The following is an 18,160-nucleotide window of genomic DNA, read 5'->3' as shown; positions in this document are numbered from 1 at the left end:
GGAGCTTGGAGGGAATAGGTATACCCTGCACAGCCTTGAAAATAAATGCTTGCCAATAATTTTCAATAAGCACTAATGATTATTCAGTATTCTTACATTTCAAACTCAACACATTGCCATTAAATGCCTTACTTCAAAAAGAAATATTGGCTAGTATTTCAGAGCACAAACATTACTAAGAAAGTTACCCCAAAGTAAAAATACCTAAATGGAACATTTTAGTTCTGCTGTTGGTGTTGAATCAGCAACTGTTGCCTCACTTAGAGCTGTAGCTAACATTTTTCATACCTAAGGCAAGTTTTACAAAATATGGCCTGGGACAGGGAGCAAAAAGAATCCAAAAATCCACTTTTTAAGACCAATTTAGTTGGGCCAGTTGGGAGAAAGAGACCCAAAAGGCACCAACCCCCATGAGTGGAGAGACCTGAGGCCATCGCATCATGTGCAGCATTGGGTAGGAGTAAGGTGAAGGAGAGGATTCATATGAGGTGTTACAGCCAGCGAAGAAAAAGTACAGTCCACCTTTGGGCTAATTATTCCAGCCAACTCGGTGATATATTCAATTATTCTTGGGCTACTCAAGAAGTATAAGTGCTATGAGTGATTCTAAATTTCTGTGCTCTGGAATAAAGTCCCACCCTAGTTATAGCTCTGCTCTTAAGAAGATCTGGCCACAATGTTGGAGCCAAACAGAAACAATCTAATCCCTTTTTTATCTGCCCTAGTAAGTTGTTTTCAATGTTAGAACATCCAGGGCTGTTCATTGATAAAGTACTTGTCTTGGTGTGAGTGTGTTTTCTTGGGGTGGAGATTTCAAATTTCCATTGAAGTTGTGATTTCTCATTTTCCTTGAGAAAAGGATAATCCAAGATCCCATAAGGGTTCACAGATGATATGCTGGGGCCTCCTTCTAGGTCAGTCCTGATTCAGCTTCCTCCCCCAAATTGCTTGTACATCCTTCTTTGCTTGTACACAGAGTTAACGTAATGTGGCACCATTCAGTCTCTCTCTCTTTTTTTTTTTGTAAGACAATCGGGGTTAAGTGACTTGCCCAGGGTCACACAGCTAGTAAGTGTCAAGCATCTGAACTCAGGTCCTACAGGGCCAGTGCTCTATCCACTGTGGCATCATTCTTAGTCATAGTGAGCTAGAATGCCTAAGTACCCTTCCTATCTGTCTCTATGAATGTAGACTATAAGGTCCTATAAGGATGAGGACTGCTGTGTCTGTTTAAATTGGTCTGGCCTAGTGGTGGTATGGAGCTAAGTGACTCCTCTCTCTGGGATTTAAAGTCCTTAAAAACCTAGTCCCAGCCTTCCTTGCCAGTCTTATTACGACATGACTCCCCTCTGTGCATTCTAAAATCCAAACTCTCCTTCTTGCTGTTTTTACACACACACACACACACACACACACTTTACTTCTTTTACTAGCTTTCTCCATGCCTGTAATGCATAGCTTCCTTACTTCTGCCTTGTAAAATCCCAAGTTTCCTTCACAACTCAAACTTCAGCATCACCTTCTACATGAAGCCTTACTGGATCTCTCCCAAGCTCCTTGTGCTTTCCCTCTGCCCCCCCCCTTCAAATTACCTTCTATTTATTTTGTCTATGCTTCTCTATTTGTATATTACCTCCCATGATAGATTATAGGATTTTCGAGGGCAAAAACTATTTCCTTTCTGCCTTCATATGGTCAACTCCTGGCCCATAGTAAATGCTTAATAAAATGCAATATATGCTTGCTGATTGAATGATCTAAAAATGACCTTTAAAAAGGAAAAATATTTTTATCTCAGAAATAAGACCCAGACATTCAGCCAGAGAGAATGCCTGGAGCCAAGAGATGGAGTGTCTTGTTTGTAGAACAGCCAGGAGGCCAGTGTCACTGGATTGAAGAGTACATTTTGGGAAGTAAGGTGTAAGAAGACTGGGAAGATCAGTTGGGGAATGGTTGAACAAACTATGGTATATGATTGTGATGGAATACGATTATGCTGTAAGAAATGATGAGCAGGATGGTTTCAGAAAAACCTGGGAAGACTTACATGAACTGATGCAAAGTGAACAGAACCAAGAGAACACTGTACACAGTAACAATACTGTAATAATGATCAACTGTGAAAGACTTAACTACTCTGATCAATACAATGACCCAAGATAATTCCAAAGGACCCATGATGAAAAATGCTATACACCTCCAGGAAGAGAACTGATGAAACCTGAATGCAGATTGAAGCATACTTTCTTGTCTTCTTTAATTTTCTTGTTTTTGTTTTTTGTCTGAGTTTTCTTTGGCAACATGGCTAATATGGAAATATGTTTTGCATGATTTCCCATGTATTACCAATATCATAACGTTTGCCTTCTCAAGGGGTGGGGAAGGGACAGGAGAGAGAACATTTGGAACTAAAAGTTTTAAAAAATCAATGTTAAATTATTTTTACTTGTAATTAGGAAATATTTAATAAAATAAATTTTAAAATTTTTATGTAGGAAAAAAGAACTGGGAAGATAGGAGGGGGCTAGTTTATGAAGGGCTTTGAATGCAAAAGAATTTTGGATTTGATCCTGGAGGCAATAGGAAGCCACTGGAGTTGAAGGAGAAGGGGGACTGACATGATCAGACCCATGTTTTAGGAAAATCCCTTTAGTGGCTGAATGGAGAATGGATTGGTGTGGGCAGAGAATTGAGGCAGGTGGACCCACAAGCAGACTATTTCGATAATGCAAGAGTTAGGTGAGGAGGGCCTGCCCTAGAGTGGTGGCAGTGTCAGAGGAGAGAAGACATATTTTAGAGATGCTGAAAAGGTAAAATCAATAGGCCTTGGCAACAGCTTGGATACAGGGGCTGAGAGAAAATGAGGAGTCCAGGATGACTCCTAGGTTGTGAGCCTCAGGAAATGGCAGGATGATGATCTCCTCTACAGTAATAGGGGAAGAAGGCGGGAGAGTTTATAAGGTGTTTTAGGGATTACAAAGTGATTTAAATATATTATATCTCCTTTAAGCCTCATAATAACCCTATAAGGCAAGTAGGATGGATAGATGGATGGATGGATGGACGGATGGATGAATGGATAGATGGATAGATAGAAAGAAAGAAAGAAAGATATCTTATCATGGCCTACTTCCTCCTGCCCCACCACTCCCAATTTATCCTGAATATATCTTGTTTGTATATACATGGGAGGATAAGCATTTAGAGAAACAATTTAAAAAAAGAAACATATTGTTATTTAGCATTTCATGTGTATATTTCTTATTTCCTCAATGAGATAAAAATTCCTTGATGATAGTGTCCTGGTCTTATTCAATTCCCAGGCTCCTAGCACAATGTTATTCACATAGCAGATGCCTGATTAATATTTTTTGAATGACTGAGTAAGTGGGAACACCCCATTCTCACCATTGGTGGGAACCCAGAAATATTTAGTTCAACCCTGCCATTTTGGAGATGAGGAAACTGAGGTTCATAAAGGCTACGAGTTTGTCCAAGGTCACCAAGAAAGTTTATAGCAGAGCCTGGATTTGAACTCTGAATTTCTGACCTCAAATCCAATATTCTTTCCATGTACCACATTAACTCCCTGAAAACTATCAGATAATCATTTTGATTATAGCCCAAAACAGTTACAAATGAACTTTCAATAACTTTTGTGTCATTTCTATCTAAACCAGGGGTGGAGAACCTTGGGTCTCAAGGCTACATGTGGCTCTCTAGGTCCTCAAATACAATCCTTTGACTGAATCCAAACTTCACAGAACAAATCCCCTTAAGAAAAGGACTTGTTCTGTAAAACTTGGTCTCAGTCAAAACCCCATACCTGAGAGGATTCCAGGAAGATGGCAGAGTAGGTCAGAAAATTCCACGCTCTTAAGATTTTCTCCCCACAAAAAGAGTTAAAATAGCACCTTAGGGTGAACAAAGTGTGGGTGGAGACAAAGAAGAACAAGGGCACAACCAGGATCTTTCTGGGACAGTTGGAGAAAATCTGAAGAAAAACCGCAGAACCAGGTTTGGTCCTTGTCAAGAATAAAACCTCCAGGCTAGGTTCCATTTTAACAACAAGTCGCTTAAACAACAAGCAGCAAGTCCTGGAGTTAGTTGGTTTGAGAGGCTGCCTCAGCCCCAGCCACTGGAACTTTTCATCCCAGGATGGTGAGGGGAGTCGTGTGTTTGAGCCCAGGAAGATTGAGAGAACCTCTGCTGATGAGGAATCCCAGGCCCAGCTGTGCTGCAAAGAGCCATGGGGACAAGAAGGAACCAGCATACACCTGATAAATGCACAGACGCAGTGGGGCAGAAAGTCTCTGGCTACGGGCACTTACAGGAAGTTGGAGGTTTGACTTTGGTTCCAGGCAAGAGGGCAGAACTGAAGATCTGAGGCAAGAGGCACCATTTCCCATACCCCAGGGCTAGAGGTGATTACAAAAATCAAGCTATTACCATGAAGAAATGCACAGGCAAAGGAGAAAGAAGCCAACCACAGAAAGCTATTACAGAACAGAGATGACCAAGGTTCATCTTCAGAGGAGGATGTTGAAGTAAAGAAACCCCCAAAGAGTAACATCAAATGGTCACCTGCAGAAAAAGAATTTATAGAAGATCTTAAAAAAGATTTTAAAAATCAAATGACAGAGATGGAGGAAAAACTAAAATAAATAAATAAAAATAATCCAAGAAAAACAAGAAGGTTATGAAAGGAAAGTCAACCAATTAAAAAAGGAGATCCAGAATCTTAAGGAGGAAAATGACACCTTGAAAATTAGAATTGGGCAAAGTGAAGCCAGCGAAATTATAAGAGATCAAGAAATAATTAAACAAAGCATGAATAATAAAAAAATAGAAGAGAAAGTGAAACATCTTATAAGAAAAAACAACAGATTTGGAGAATAGATCAAGAAGAGAAAACATAAGAATAATTGGAGGAACTGAAATTCATGACCAAAAAAAGAATCTTGACACTGTAATACAAGAAATAATTAAAGAAAATTGTCCTGAAGCATTAGAACAAAGCAGTGAAGTAGAAATAGAAAAAATCCATCAAACACCACTTAAAAGAGATCCTATGAGGAAAACTCAGGAATATCACAGTCAAATTCCTAAACCCCCAGCTCAAGGATAAAATATTAAAAGCATCAAGATTAAAACAATTTAAAGGGGCAGCTAGGTGGCACAGTGAGTAGAGCACCGGCCCTGGAGTCAGGAGGACCTGAGTTTACATCCAGCCTCAAACACACTTACTAGCTGTGTGACCTTGGGCAAGTCACTTAACCCCAATTGCCCTGCCAAAACAAAAACAAAAACAAAAAAACAATTTAAATATGATGGTGCCACAGTTAGAATTACGCAAGACCTAGCAGCAGAGACATTAAAGGACTGCAGGTATTGGATCAAAATATATCAAAGAGCAAAAGACTTGGGGCTCTGGCCAAAAATATCATATCCTGCAAATTTAAGTATTATATTGAATGAAAAAAATGGACATTTGACAAACTCTCAGGCTTTCAAGGCTTTGTTAAAAAAAAAAAAAAATCCTGAACTTAATAGAAGATTCTACATACAAGAACCAAGAGAAAACATAAGGTACATACCAAAGACTGACTATAAGGGATTCATAAGGACAGACTGTTTACCTTTTATATAATGTAAAATGTATGTCTAATATTCTTATTAATAATTGGTGAGCTCATAAGAAAGAGGGGGGTAAACCTGACTAAGATATGAATTTAAAAAGTAAAACCACTTAGAAACAGCTAAAAAGAATAACTATTTTATACAAACGAGGTACAAGAGGAAAAAAGAATACAGAGGAATTAGATGGGGGAGGAGGGTTGGTAGTTCTAGTAACCTACTTTCATCGGGAATGGGTTTAGGAGGGAACAATACATATATATTTAGAAGAGTATAAAAGTCTAAATTTAGAAGAAATAAAATGGTAGGAGTATAGAGATGGGGGAAAGGACAAGAGAGGGATTTTTAGATGGGAGAATGAGGGAATAGGTAAAAGGGGGGTATAGAAGGGTGTTTAGATTTATGGGAATGGGAGGTTAGGGGAGGGATCCTTGGAGTGGGGTAGTCGAGTAATAGGAGGGCAAAGTACTTGGTAGAAGTAAAGTAGAGGAATCAGGAGGGATAGAAAACAAGAGATATGCACAAATATAAAAACAAAGATGAAGAGTAGAATATGCTTGGGAAAGCATATGTCTATATATGCATGCATATATGTATATGTGTATGTATATATCTATAACTATAGAGAAACATATCTAAACTTTACTGTAGCCTTGGTGGGGTAAGGGGGAGGGAAAAAAAGAACAAAGTACACAGCACAGAACAAAAGGAAACTCACAAGGAAGCAAAGAAAGGATGGACAATTCTCAACACAACGTGTATTATTTATCATATAGGCTTTCTTTAAATGAAAATCTATTGTTATATATTTTGAATCCTCTCTTACGTTCTGCTATGCACACAACATGCTTTTTTTTCTTTCTTACCTTGTATTTAAGTTTCAGTATTTAAGTTTATGATATGTTTTGTTCCTTTATTCTGTATTTGTGTTCTGGCCCTGGAGTCTAAAATAAAATAAAATTAAAAAAAAAAAAAAAGGCTGCACCCAAGGATCTAGAAGGCCACATATGGCCTCAAGGCTGTAGGTTCCCCACCCCTGACCTAAACAGTTACAGAATGCCCCATGCTACTTACACGTACTGTCTTTTCCTTAGAATTGCATACACCAGTCTATATTCTTAAATGTTTCTTCAGCACTTCACATCTCACTCCTGGCTGGAACTCAGCATTTGTGCACCCAAGGAAGGCACAGTCTCAAAACTGCCTCCCTCCTGTCCCCTTCATGGTGCCCACCGTGGGTTATTAACATAGCATCAATGGATTTACAGCTCTAAGGAAGCTGAGAGATTACCTACTCTAACTCAGTTTATAAATGATGGATTTGAAATGAAAAAACTTATACACAGATCAAACAAAGCAAAGCCAAGATTTGAACCTAGGTCTCTAGACTACAAATCTAATGTGTTTTTCCTCTGTCCTCTACCACTAGAGGACTTTACCATTCATTGTGACTCAAGAGACATCACAAAATAAATACTTGAACAACACATAGAATAGTACTTTCTGCCATTAAAATAAGTGCATTTATGCAAAATAATATTTAACAATGCCCTTAGAACTAGCAATGATGCTAAGAGATGAGAAAACTCGTAGATGGAGAGGTTATAGGAAGAAAGGCAGACGTTCACTGCTGGTGAAGCTGAGAATTAGTTTGACCGTTCTAGAAAACAATGTGGAATTATGCAAGGAAAGTTATGTAGTCATTCATATTTCCTTAATCCATTACTGGGCCATTAAACCAAGGAGGTACTGACTGCAAGAAAGACCTAAGTGAACTTTCAGAGCAATATTCATGCTAATGCTGAAAACAAAATACAGCCCCAACAATTGGAGAATGGTTAAACATATTATGGTCTATGAATCTGATGGAATATTATCGAGGTGTATGGAATGACAAATATGAAGAATTCAGAAGAACATGATAAGACTTAAATGATGGCTAACATGGGAATTTGTCTTACTTAACTATGCATATTTGTTACAAGGGTTTTGGTTTTTTTTTTCTTTTTTTCCCCATGGGTGAGAGGGATGGAGGTGGAAAGTGTTAACCGAAAAAATCACAAGTGAAAGAAAATAGATTTTTGTATATTGAAAAATGTTAAATTAAAATTTTAAAACCATTGGCACTAACTATGAATCCTAGAAAATAGAGAAAACTCTAAAACTATGTCATGGTCATGTTAGAAAATACCGATCATAGCTATTTGAGCCTCTTGTCATTTATGCTTAATTATAATATTGATCCAAATGATTCTACGTGTCATAAAATGTGTTTTTGGTTGTAAGTTCAAATGATAGGAACATTAATTGCTATAATAAACTCTAATCATTAGTGTTAAAAAGGAAGGAAAGAAGGAAGAAAGGAAGAAGGAAAGAAAAAAAGAAGGAAAGAAAGAAAAGGAAGGGAAGAAAGAAAGAAGGAAAGAAGGAAGGAAGGAAAGAGGGAAAGAAAGAAAGAAAGAAAGAAAGAAAGAAAGAAAGAAAGAAAGAAAGAAAGAAAGAAAGAAAGAAAGAAAAAAAGAAAGAAGAGCAAAGACAGGACATTATACACAGTTACTAGAACAATGCGAAGTCACCATAGAGAGAGGCGACAAAATCGTGGTCAAATCCAATGGTCAGGGTTGGTGCATTACTATCCAAGCCAAAGCACATACTCTTCTCTGTTAACCATCTTTCTGAGTTATTTTTTCCGTATCCATATATCAGTACACATACATACTGATTATGATTTCTCAAGCCCTTCCCACATCTATTTCAAGTATTACTCCATCATTTGTGTGCGCATAGAGAAGCTAGTCTTCCTTCTTCTTTTAGCTGTTTTCAGGACACTTTATCGGCTGTTCCAGTTTCAGGCTAACAACAACAGCTCGAGGGAGGATCAAGGAAAAGACCCTAAAACTGAGCTTGACACAAATACTGAATCTGAAAATTTCCCTAGTGATGGACCATAACCACAAATCTCTCAGACAATCCAGACTTTCCAACAGAAATAAATATCTCACTGAGGGGGAAAAAATAATATAGTAAAGGTCCATGAACAAATTATGACTGAATATATCATCTCAACCAGATTATTTCTAAACTTGGTTTCCTCTACAAAATTATGAGTCTGTGGTACCTGGTAGCAACAAGTTACCTCTAGGACCCTTTCCGCGGTGTCGGAGGTTAGAATTTCAATTCTGATACTCCTTCCATCGGGCAGAAATACATCCAGAAAGACTTTCTTGGTGGTGATTTTAAATGTGTCCTGTAACCAAAAAGGAACTAAAATAAGCTTCACAAAGTCTTCCCCTCATTTTGTGTGCCTAAGTTTCCCCTGCCCTCATCTTTCACAAGCTAGGACACATCTGTAGGCATGTGGGAAGCAAACAAGCTCGGTGCCTGGTTGTTGGCTGTGTTTTACTCTATGTGATGGGTGTAAGGGATGACAGGATATAGATGATTCTAGGGGTTTTTTTCTTCTTGTGTTTTACATAAAAGTTATTTTTTTTGTCTTTGTCATCAAATAGTATTTATTAAGTGGCTGCCTGTGTATGACATTTTCAAATAAGTGCTGAACAGGACAAAATAAATATTCACAAAACTCTCCCTTCTGGAAACTTATAAATCTAAAATGATAATATCTTTATGCACCAAGAATGAAAAAATTCAGAAAATTGCATAAAGATCATTAGTTTCCTAAAAGGGCTACATTGTTGATTTTTAAAATTGAAGTTTTATCGTTGCCTTTTGTTTTCACAGCAGGTATTTCCCATCATACCTTCCCCTTCAGTTCCACAATGAACCCTCTCATGCAACAGAGAAAACCATGGATGAGTCCTCAAAAAATCTTGACATGAGAAAGGACCTAATGTAACTCCTACCTTGACGCATAAATCCCTTTTAGAATATCCCAGACAAAATGTCCTTAGATTTTATTTAATTAATCACTACTAATAGTCTTGAGTACAAGAAAGAAATGCCTTTTAGGAATAAACAAACAGAGCCTTGAAGTCAGGAAGACTCAAAGTTCAAATTCCACCTCAGATGCTTAGCTGTGTGACCCTGGGCAAGTCCCTTAACTTCTACCTAAGTTCCCTTAACTGTAAAATAGGGTTAATAATAGCACCTGCTTCCCAGGGTTGTTGTGAGGTTCAAATGAGATATTTGTGTAGCGCGTAGCCCAGTGCCTGGAACATGGCAGACACTGAATAAATACTTGTTTCCTTCCTTCTGTCATAAGATAATAATGATATTACAATTAATTCACATTATATCATGCCCTCAGACTTGTTTTCTGTTGAGTTAAGCCATTGATAAATTGACAAGCATTTCAGCGCCTACTATGTATCAGACACTGTGCTAAGCTAGGGATATTATAAAAAAAAGGCTAATTAACAATCTAGCGAGTAGGGCAGCACGTAAGCAACAATGCAAAAACAAGATATATACAGAATAAATTGGAAATGATGAGGTGAAGCACTACCATGAATAGAGCTCAGGAAAAGGGTGCTTATAGAAGCTGGAATTCTATCTGGTCCTTGAAGAAAGCCAGGACACATAGGGAGAGAATTGCAGGCATGGGGAACAGTCAATGAAAATGTCTGGGGTAGGGAGATTGAGTGTCTTATACAAGACACAGCAAGGAGCCCTGAGTCATTGAGTGGTAGAAGATTAAAATGGAGAGGAGGGACCAGGTCATGAAGGGGCTCTAAAAGCTAACCAGAAGAATTTATATTGGACTCTAAAGGTAATCTGTATTTAACCCTGGAGAGTCACTGGAGTTTACTGAATAGGAGGGTGACGGAGTCAGACCTCACTTTAGGAAGATCTGTTTGACAGCTGAGTGGAAGATGGACTGGGGAGAGAGACCAAAGGCAGGCAGACCCAACCAGCAACCTATTGCAATAGTCCAGGTGAGAATAAGGGCCTATGCTAGAGTGGTGCCAGTGTCCAAGGAGTGAAGGGAACATATGTGAGAGATGCTGTGCGGAGAAAAATCAAAAGGCCTTGGCAACCGATTGGATATGGCTGGTGACAGTGAGTGGAGAGTGACAGCTAGATCCCAAGCCTGAGTGACTGGGGAATCATGGTGCCCTTGATAGTAATAGGGAAGTTAAGAAGAAGGGAGGGTTTGGGAAGAAACGAGATCAGTTTTGGATAAGTTGAGGTTAAGATATCTATGGAATACCCAGTCTCAGCTGTCCAATAAGCAGTTGGAGATGTGAGACTGGAGGTCAGGAGAGAGGTTAGGGCTGGATAAGTAGATCTGAGAAGAATCCATGGGAGCTGACTTGATCACCAAGTGAAATAATAGAGAAAGAGAAGAGGAGAGCCTAGAACAGAGCCTCAGGGGAACGCCTGTGACCAGCCGGCAGGACTTGGATGAACATCCAACAAATGGGACTGAACAGGATCAGTCAGACAGGTAGGAGAATCAGGAGAAAATAAGTATCACGAAAATGTAGAGAGAGAAGAATACCGAGAAAGTGATCAGTAGGGCCAAAGGCTACAGAGGGGTCAAGGGATGAGGATTAAGAAAAGGTCATCGGGTTTGGCAAAAGAGAGATCATTGGTAACCCTGCATAGAGCAGGTGCAGCTGAATGAAGAGGGCAGAAGCCAGGCTGCAGAGAATTAGGGGGAAGGAAGCAGACGGACTTCTCAAAGAGTTTCGCCATGAAAGGGAAGAGAGATTTAGGACAATATTTAGCAGGAATGGAAGGATCAAGTGAGGGTATTTTTGAGAGTAGAGAAGACATTGTGTTTGTAGGCAGTAGGTGAGTAGCCAGTGGACAGGGAGATATCGAAAAGACCTTAGTTTATGGTAAACATTCTCTATGCTTCCTTATTTAAATAGCTGAAGGAGAAGGGCTCTTCACCCAATAACTGCCCAAGAGCTCTAGGGTTCTCCAATTTTTCAACTCCAAAACTCTTCTTTTCTCCACTGTAGACTGAGACAAAGCAAAGCCCAGGAAACAAGGTCATTGTCTTTGCTACCTGCCTTGCCGCATTCTTAGCTTCAAAGCCAGAACAGGTTTTTGAATTTACCCTTACAAATAGTATTATATACATTTTACAGATGAGGAAACTGAGGCTTCAAGGAGTGAAGCAACCTGCCCAGGGTCATATTCCTACTATTAGAGCCAGAATCTCCTGGCCTTTAAACTTAAAGAGTTGGCCAAAAATAAAAACATTCTATAGAGATACATACATACACACACACACACACACACACACACACACAGACACACATATATATATATTCAGGCCTATGTTACACATACAGACAAATACATACATACTATAAATATAATGTCCTTTCTCATCACCTCTGAAATAATTTCCAAATTCCTGGCTGCAGACCACTGATTTTTGCTGTTCAGCAAAACTCACATTATGTCTTAAAAACCCACAAAACTTTAAAAACAGACTGTTTCCTATCTCTATTCCTCCAGACCCGCCTCTTTCCCCTGTAGCTCCTCCCTCCCTGACCCTTGAACACAGAGAACCTAGTCAAGGCAAGAGGTCTAAAATAGAAAAATTAGATATTTTATTGGTCCACAGTATACTTTGGTTTGGGAAACACTGTCGTATTTTAACATAGTAGATGTTACACAATTACCCTTTGAATGAATGAAAGAAAAAGCCTTTCTTAATTCCTTACTATATGCCAAGTACTGTGCTAAGAGCCTGGGAGACAAATAAAAAAGCAATGTGTGCTGTGTGTGTATAGCTGTTTTTAAAAATATGTTAATTTTATTTTTAATTATTAAATTATTTGTTAATAATTATTAATTTTTAAAATATATATAATGTGAAAATAAAAAGGAACAGTATATTATGTATATATGTGTGTATTTGTGTATATGTATGTGTATGTGTGTATACATACACACACACACACACACACATACACACACACACACCCCCCATAATAATATCTACCCCTCAGGGTTGTTGTAAGGCTCAAATAAGAAAATATTTGTAAGCATTTAGCACAGTGCCTGGCATATAATAGATTCTTAATAAATGTGTCTTCCCTTCCCCCTCCCCCAGGGATCATGACAGAGCAGATTTGATTATGGTTCCAGAGCTAGAAAGGGAGGGTGAGGTGGAGATAGAGTCTGGAGAATGCAAAGAAACATGACTAGAACCAAGCCTATATGTCAGGGGTCTTTGAAGTAGAGATGACAGGAACTTTGAGGAGAAATGATTATTTTACCTTAGAATTTCTGTTAAGTGGGAAAAAAGGAAAGCTGGACATAATTTGACATATAATGTGGATTTTCAAAGAGCAGATTTCAAAGGGTTAAGGACACAAGATAGATAGGATCCCATGAATTAAGATTCTACAGGGGAAGTCAGCCCCAGGGGAAGTCAAAACTGATAGAGGACACAGAAAGAAACTGAAGTGTGGAACAGGGTAAGTTTCTAAGGAAACCAATGTGGAAATGAAAGGGAGGGGGAGAGAGAGAAAGTGGGGGAGGGGAGGAAGGGAAGGAGAGAAGGAGAGAGGGAGAGAGAGGGAGAGAATGTGAGTGAGCAAGGAATCAACTGCTAAAATAAAAAATGTGACAATAGCTTCAGTAAGGTAATAGCTTACAAAATAAACGTGCACAAATCAATAGTATTTCTTTATAGCAAGAGAAAATAATTGAAAGGGAAGTCCCTGTCAAAATAACTACAAAATATATAAACTATGTGGAAGTCAATTACTCAATACCTATATAGCTCTAATTACAAAATAATAATTAAAGAAATCAAGTAATTGGAGGGATATTCCGGGCTGACGGCTGGACCACACTGATAAAATAAATATGACAACACCACCTAATTAATTTGCAGATTTACAGATTTAGTGGAATGCCAATTTAACTACTTTACAGAGCTAGACAACATAACAATAAAATTCATTTGGAGGAACAAAAGAGCTGGGCTATCAAGGTAAATAATGAAAAAAGAGTAGGAACGAAGGGGGAAGAGCACTTCTAGACTTCAAATTATATTATGAAACACTAACAAGATTATTTAATGCTAGTAAAAAAATAGAAAAGATCAATAGAACAGTCTAGGCAAGAAAGAATCAGAAACAACTGAACTCAATATAACCTCATATTCATTAAACTCAAAAATATAAATGACCTTAAAAAGAACTCCCCAATTAATAAGAACTGTTGTGAGAACTGGAAAACAGTCTGGCAGAAATTAGGTTTAGGCTAAGAGCTTACAATTTATGACATGATATATTCAAACATAAATGTTACCTGAATATTTACAATCATACTATTAAAAAAACAGAAGGAAACAAGATTAGGTGCCTTTCATAGAAAGGGCTAGAAGGTGAATTATTAACCAAACAGGGGAAAGAGGTGATTGTAAAAAATAGAACAGATCATTTCAGTTACATGAATTGAAAAGTTTTTGCAGAAACAAAATTAATGCAACTAGGATATAGAAGAAAAGTTGTCTTGTACAGAAAAATACTTAGATTCATTATCTCTGATAAGTATCTGATATCCAAGATATGTAGGCAACTAACAGAACCATAGATGACCAAAAGCCATTCCCCAACAGTCAAATGATGTCATGTGAATGAACAGATCTCAAGAGTTCTCAGGAGAATTGCAAATTATTAGCAACCATAGGAAATAATGCTTCAGCTCACTAATCATAGGGACAGCTGGGTGGTGCTCTGCACAGAGTACCAAGCCTGGAGTCAGGAAACTCATCTTCATGAGTTCAAATCTGGTCTCAGTCACTTACTAGCTGTGAGACCCTGGGGCCCTATTTGCCTCAGTTCTTCATCTGTAAAATGAGATGGAGAAGGGAACAGCAAACCATTCCAGCATCTTTGCCAAGAAAACCCAAATGGGGGAACAAAGAGTCAGGCATGACTGAAAAGATGACTGAACAACAACTCACTAGTTGTAAAAGAAATGCAAATCAAAATAAAAAGAATTGCCAACTACTAACAACCATATGAAACAATGCTCCAGCTCACTAATAACCAGAGAAACGTAAATCAAAACAACTCTGGAGTTTCACCTCATACCCAGCAGATTGTAAAAGATGGGATCCGTTAATGTTGGAAGGATTGTGAAAAGACAGGAAAAACCTTAAACCCTTGATGAAGCTGTAATGTGGATGTAAGTATTCTTCATTGTGGGCAGCCAGATGATTTGGTGCATAGAGCTCTGGGCCTGGAGTTAGGAAGACTCATCTTTGTGAGTTCAAATCTGGCCTCAGACACTTACTAGCTGTGTGACCCAGGGTCAAGTCGCTTAACCCTGTTTACCTCCGTTTCCTCATCTGTTAAAATGAACTGGAGAAGGAAATAGCAAACCACTCTAGTATCTCGGCCAAGAAAACCGCAAATGGGGTAACAAAGAATCAGGCATGGCTGAAACAACTTAATAACATTTCTCTACGTAAAAAAGGTATTTTCTTAATAGTGTAGAAGGCCCTCGTCACCTCTCAGTTGAAATATTACAATAGCCTTTAACTTGGTCTCCTGCCTCAAATTTCTCCCTTCTCCAATCCATCCCCCACATAGCTACCATTGTGATTTTTCTAAAGGGTAGGTCTGAACTGTAATATTAATTAAGGTAGGACTTTTTTTTTTTTACTGTTTTCTGTTTTAGAATGCTAAAGTTATCAAATGCCTTTGATTAAGTCTTGCTAGGTGCTAAGCCCCAAGCCCATACCCTTTTGCTGATTAGGTGTGAATCCTTAGGGCCCTAAAAAGGGTGTAGAAACCCAGAGGTTAGCATTTTTTGGAGGGGTCTCACTCACTGGAAGAGTGTGTGTGATTCGACTAGGTTGTTAGGAGCCCTCAGGCTTGAAACCCAGATGTTGGTGCTTCTCTGGTAATTACGTATCTATGGATAGACTGGTTTGTGTTGTTTGCTCTGTTTATATTGTCTCTATTTGTAATTTCTGCTTGCATTCTCTCTGAAATTCAGGGTGCTGGCTTTTCCCCCTGAACTAAGTGAATGACATATGTATGTTTGATTAAAGTGAGATTGTTAACCCCTTACAGTTACTTTCCTTAGAAAAGCAGATCAAAGAACCAGTGCTGGCAGCTCTTGTTGCTGGTCTTGTTGGGTCTCACACCCCTGCAGCAGCTGCAAGCAGCATTGTTGTTACACGACCATATCACTCTCCTACTCAATAAACTGCAGTGGCACCAATTACCTCCAGCATCAAATAAAAAAATCCTGTTGGCTTTTAAAGCCCCTCCCTGCCCTTCCAATCTTCTTATGCTGTACTCCCTTCCACAAAGCTGCACTGGTCCACTTGCCGTTCCTCACAAAAGATATTCTATCTCCTGTCTGATGCCTGGAATCCTCTCCCTCCTCACCTCAACCTCTTAGTTCTGTAGCTTCATTCAAGACTCAGCTAAAATTCCTGGACACATCACCTTTCAGAGCCTCCGCCACTCAGATTACTCTCCACCCATTCTGAATATCTTGTATGTACCTTGTTATTTGTGTGTTGTCCACTCCCATTCAAATGTGAGCTCCTTGAGTTCAAGAGAAATGTTTTTGCTTTTCTTTGGATCTCCAGTGCTTAGTACAGTGCCTGGCACATAATGAGCACCTAATACGTGTTTTGTAGACTGACTGACTGAAATGGAGGAGAATTTGTCACTTTCCAAGGCTAATGGTTTCACTTTGCCCAGTGACTCAAAACCCAAAAGAAAATTCACAGTAGACAATAGCTTAATAAACAGGTTCAGAGGGGCAGCAAGGTGGCACCATGGTTAGAGTCAGGAGGTGCTGAGTTCAAATTCAGCTTCAGGCACTTACTAGCTGTGTGATCTTGAGCAAGTCACTTCACTCTAATTGCCTTAAAAAAAAGGCTCAGACTCCAACTCTCCCTCTAAACACACTCACTCTCTCTCTCTCTTCTCTCTCTCTCTCTCTCTCTCTCTCTCCCCCCCCCTTTCTCTCTCTCTTTGCTTCTGGCTTTTCATTCCTTCATTCATAGATAGTGGTTAAAGCCTCCAATCAGAGTAATTTGTTGTTTTGTTGTTGTTAAGTTGTGTCTGGCTGTTCATGACCCCATTTTGGGTTTTCTTCGCATAGATACTGGAGTGGTTTGCCATTTCCTATTCCAGCTCATTTTACAGATGAAGAAACTGAGGCAAACAGGGTGAAGTGACTTGCCCAGGGTCATACAGCTAGGGTCTGAGGGCAGATTTGAACTCCACTGCCCCACCTATCTGTCGGAGTAATCACCTTAGTTTGACAGTCCAAATACTATATATTCACTTGCATTGGAAATTAAATAGATTCCAAGAAGTAGACAGAGCACCCAGCCCTGAGTCAGGAAAACTAGGTTGTAGTGTCAATTCTGCCAATAACTTGTTGTCTGATTAAGCAAGTCACTTAACAATTTTCTCAATTATCAAATAAACATATTGGACTAGATGCTGTCTATAGCCTTAGCTTTAATATTTTAGGATTTTAAACTTTCCTTGGGCAAAGACTCTGGGTGCAGTAATTCAATAGGAACTATATTCAGAAAAGGGGATGAAAGAAAGGAAGAGAACTGCAGAAAATTCTGGATATTTTCATTTAAAAAGTGGTGCAGTTATGAATGTGATGGAATACTATTGTGCTGTAAGAAATAGGGAAGATATGAACATCATAATAACCTGGAAAGACCTTCACGATACGATGCTGAGCAAGAGGAGCAGAACCAGGAGAACATTGTACACATCCACAGACATATTGATTCCGAGATGACTAACCTTGATAGACTTGGCTCTCCTCAGCAATACAAGGCTCAAAGACAGCTCCAAAGGACTCATGATGGAAAAAGCTATCTCCAGAAAAAGAACTGTGGAGTCTGAATGCAGACTGAGGCAACCTATTTGCTCTCTTTTTTTTTCTCTTCTTCTTTGGTTTTGTTTCTTCTCTCTCATGATTCATTCCATTGGTCATAATTCTTCCTTACAATTTGATTATTGTGTAAATAAGTTTAATGTAAAGGTTTATATAGAATCTATATCAGACTACATGATGTCTTGGGGGAGAGGGGGGAAGGGGAGAGAAGGGAAGAAAATTTGAAACTCAAGAACATGTAGAACTGAGTGCTGTAAAATAAAAATAAAAAATCTAATTAAAAAAAAAGTGGCGTAGTAACTAAAGGCTGGACTTGGGACTCAGAAAGACCCAAGTTCAAATCCCATCTCTGATACAAGTCAATCAACCTCAAAGTGCCCCCCAGCAAGGCTTTGCTTGAAAATCCTGTTATAAGATAATTGCTGAAGCACTGGAGAGAGTTCCTCACCAGCAGGTCCCAACATTGATGAAATCATAGGCAGATTCCTATCCACCCCTCTACTCTCCCATCCTCCACCCTCCCAAAAAAGGGAATCATTAAAAATGAGATCACTGGTTCCATTTACCCTGAGGTGCTTTATGAAATGAACAGAATTACATACACATATATACACACACAAATGTAACAATAAGCTAGAGACTAAATATTCTGAGCCCCCAAAGAAACTTAGTCTAAAGAAAACAAAACACAAAT

General features: G+C 38.8%; 1 protein-coding gene across 1 annotated transcript in view; it reads right to left on the bottom strand.

Moving 5' to 3' along the window:
• SNX31 (sorting nexin 31) overlaps positions 1-18,160 on the bottom strand; it is an 86,146-nt gene that overhangs the window by 51,984 nt on the left and 16,002 nt on the right. Inside the window, exon 5 of the mRNA XM_036741895.1 lies at positions 8,774-8,884. Coding sequence (XP_036597790.1) covers positions 8,774-8,884 — 111 coding nt within the window. The remainder of the gene's footprint in view (positions 1-8,773; positions 8,885-18,160) is intronic.

Source organism: Trichosurus vulpecula, chromosome 1 (genome assembly GCF_011100635.1).
Source record: "Trichosurus vulpecula isolate mTriVul1 chromosome 1, mTriVul1.pri, whole genome shotgun sequence".
Taxonomy (NCBI): domain Eukaryota; kingdom Metazoa; phylum Chordata; class Mammalia; order Diprotodontia; family Phalangeridae; genus Trichosurus; species Trichosurus vulpecula.
The sequence above is the reverse complement of the archived record's forward strand: the minus strand, read 5'-3'. Positions and strand labels throughout refer to the sequence as shown.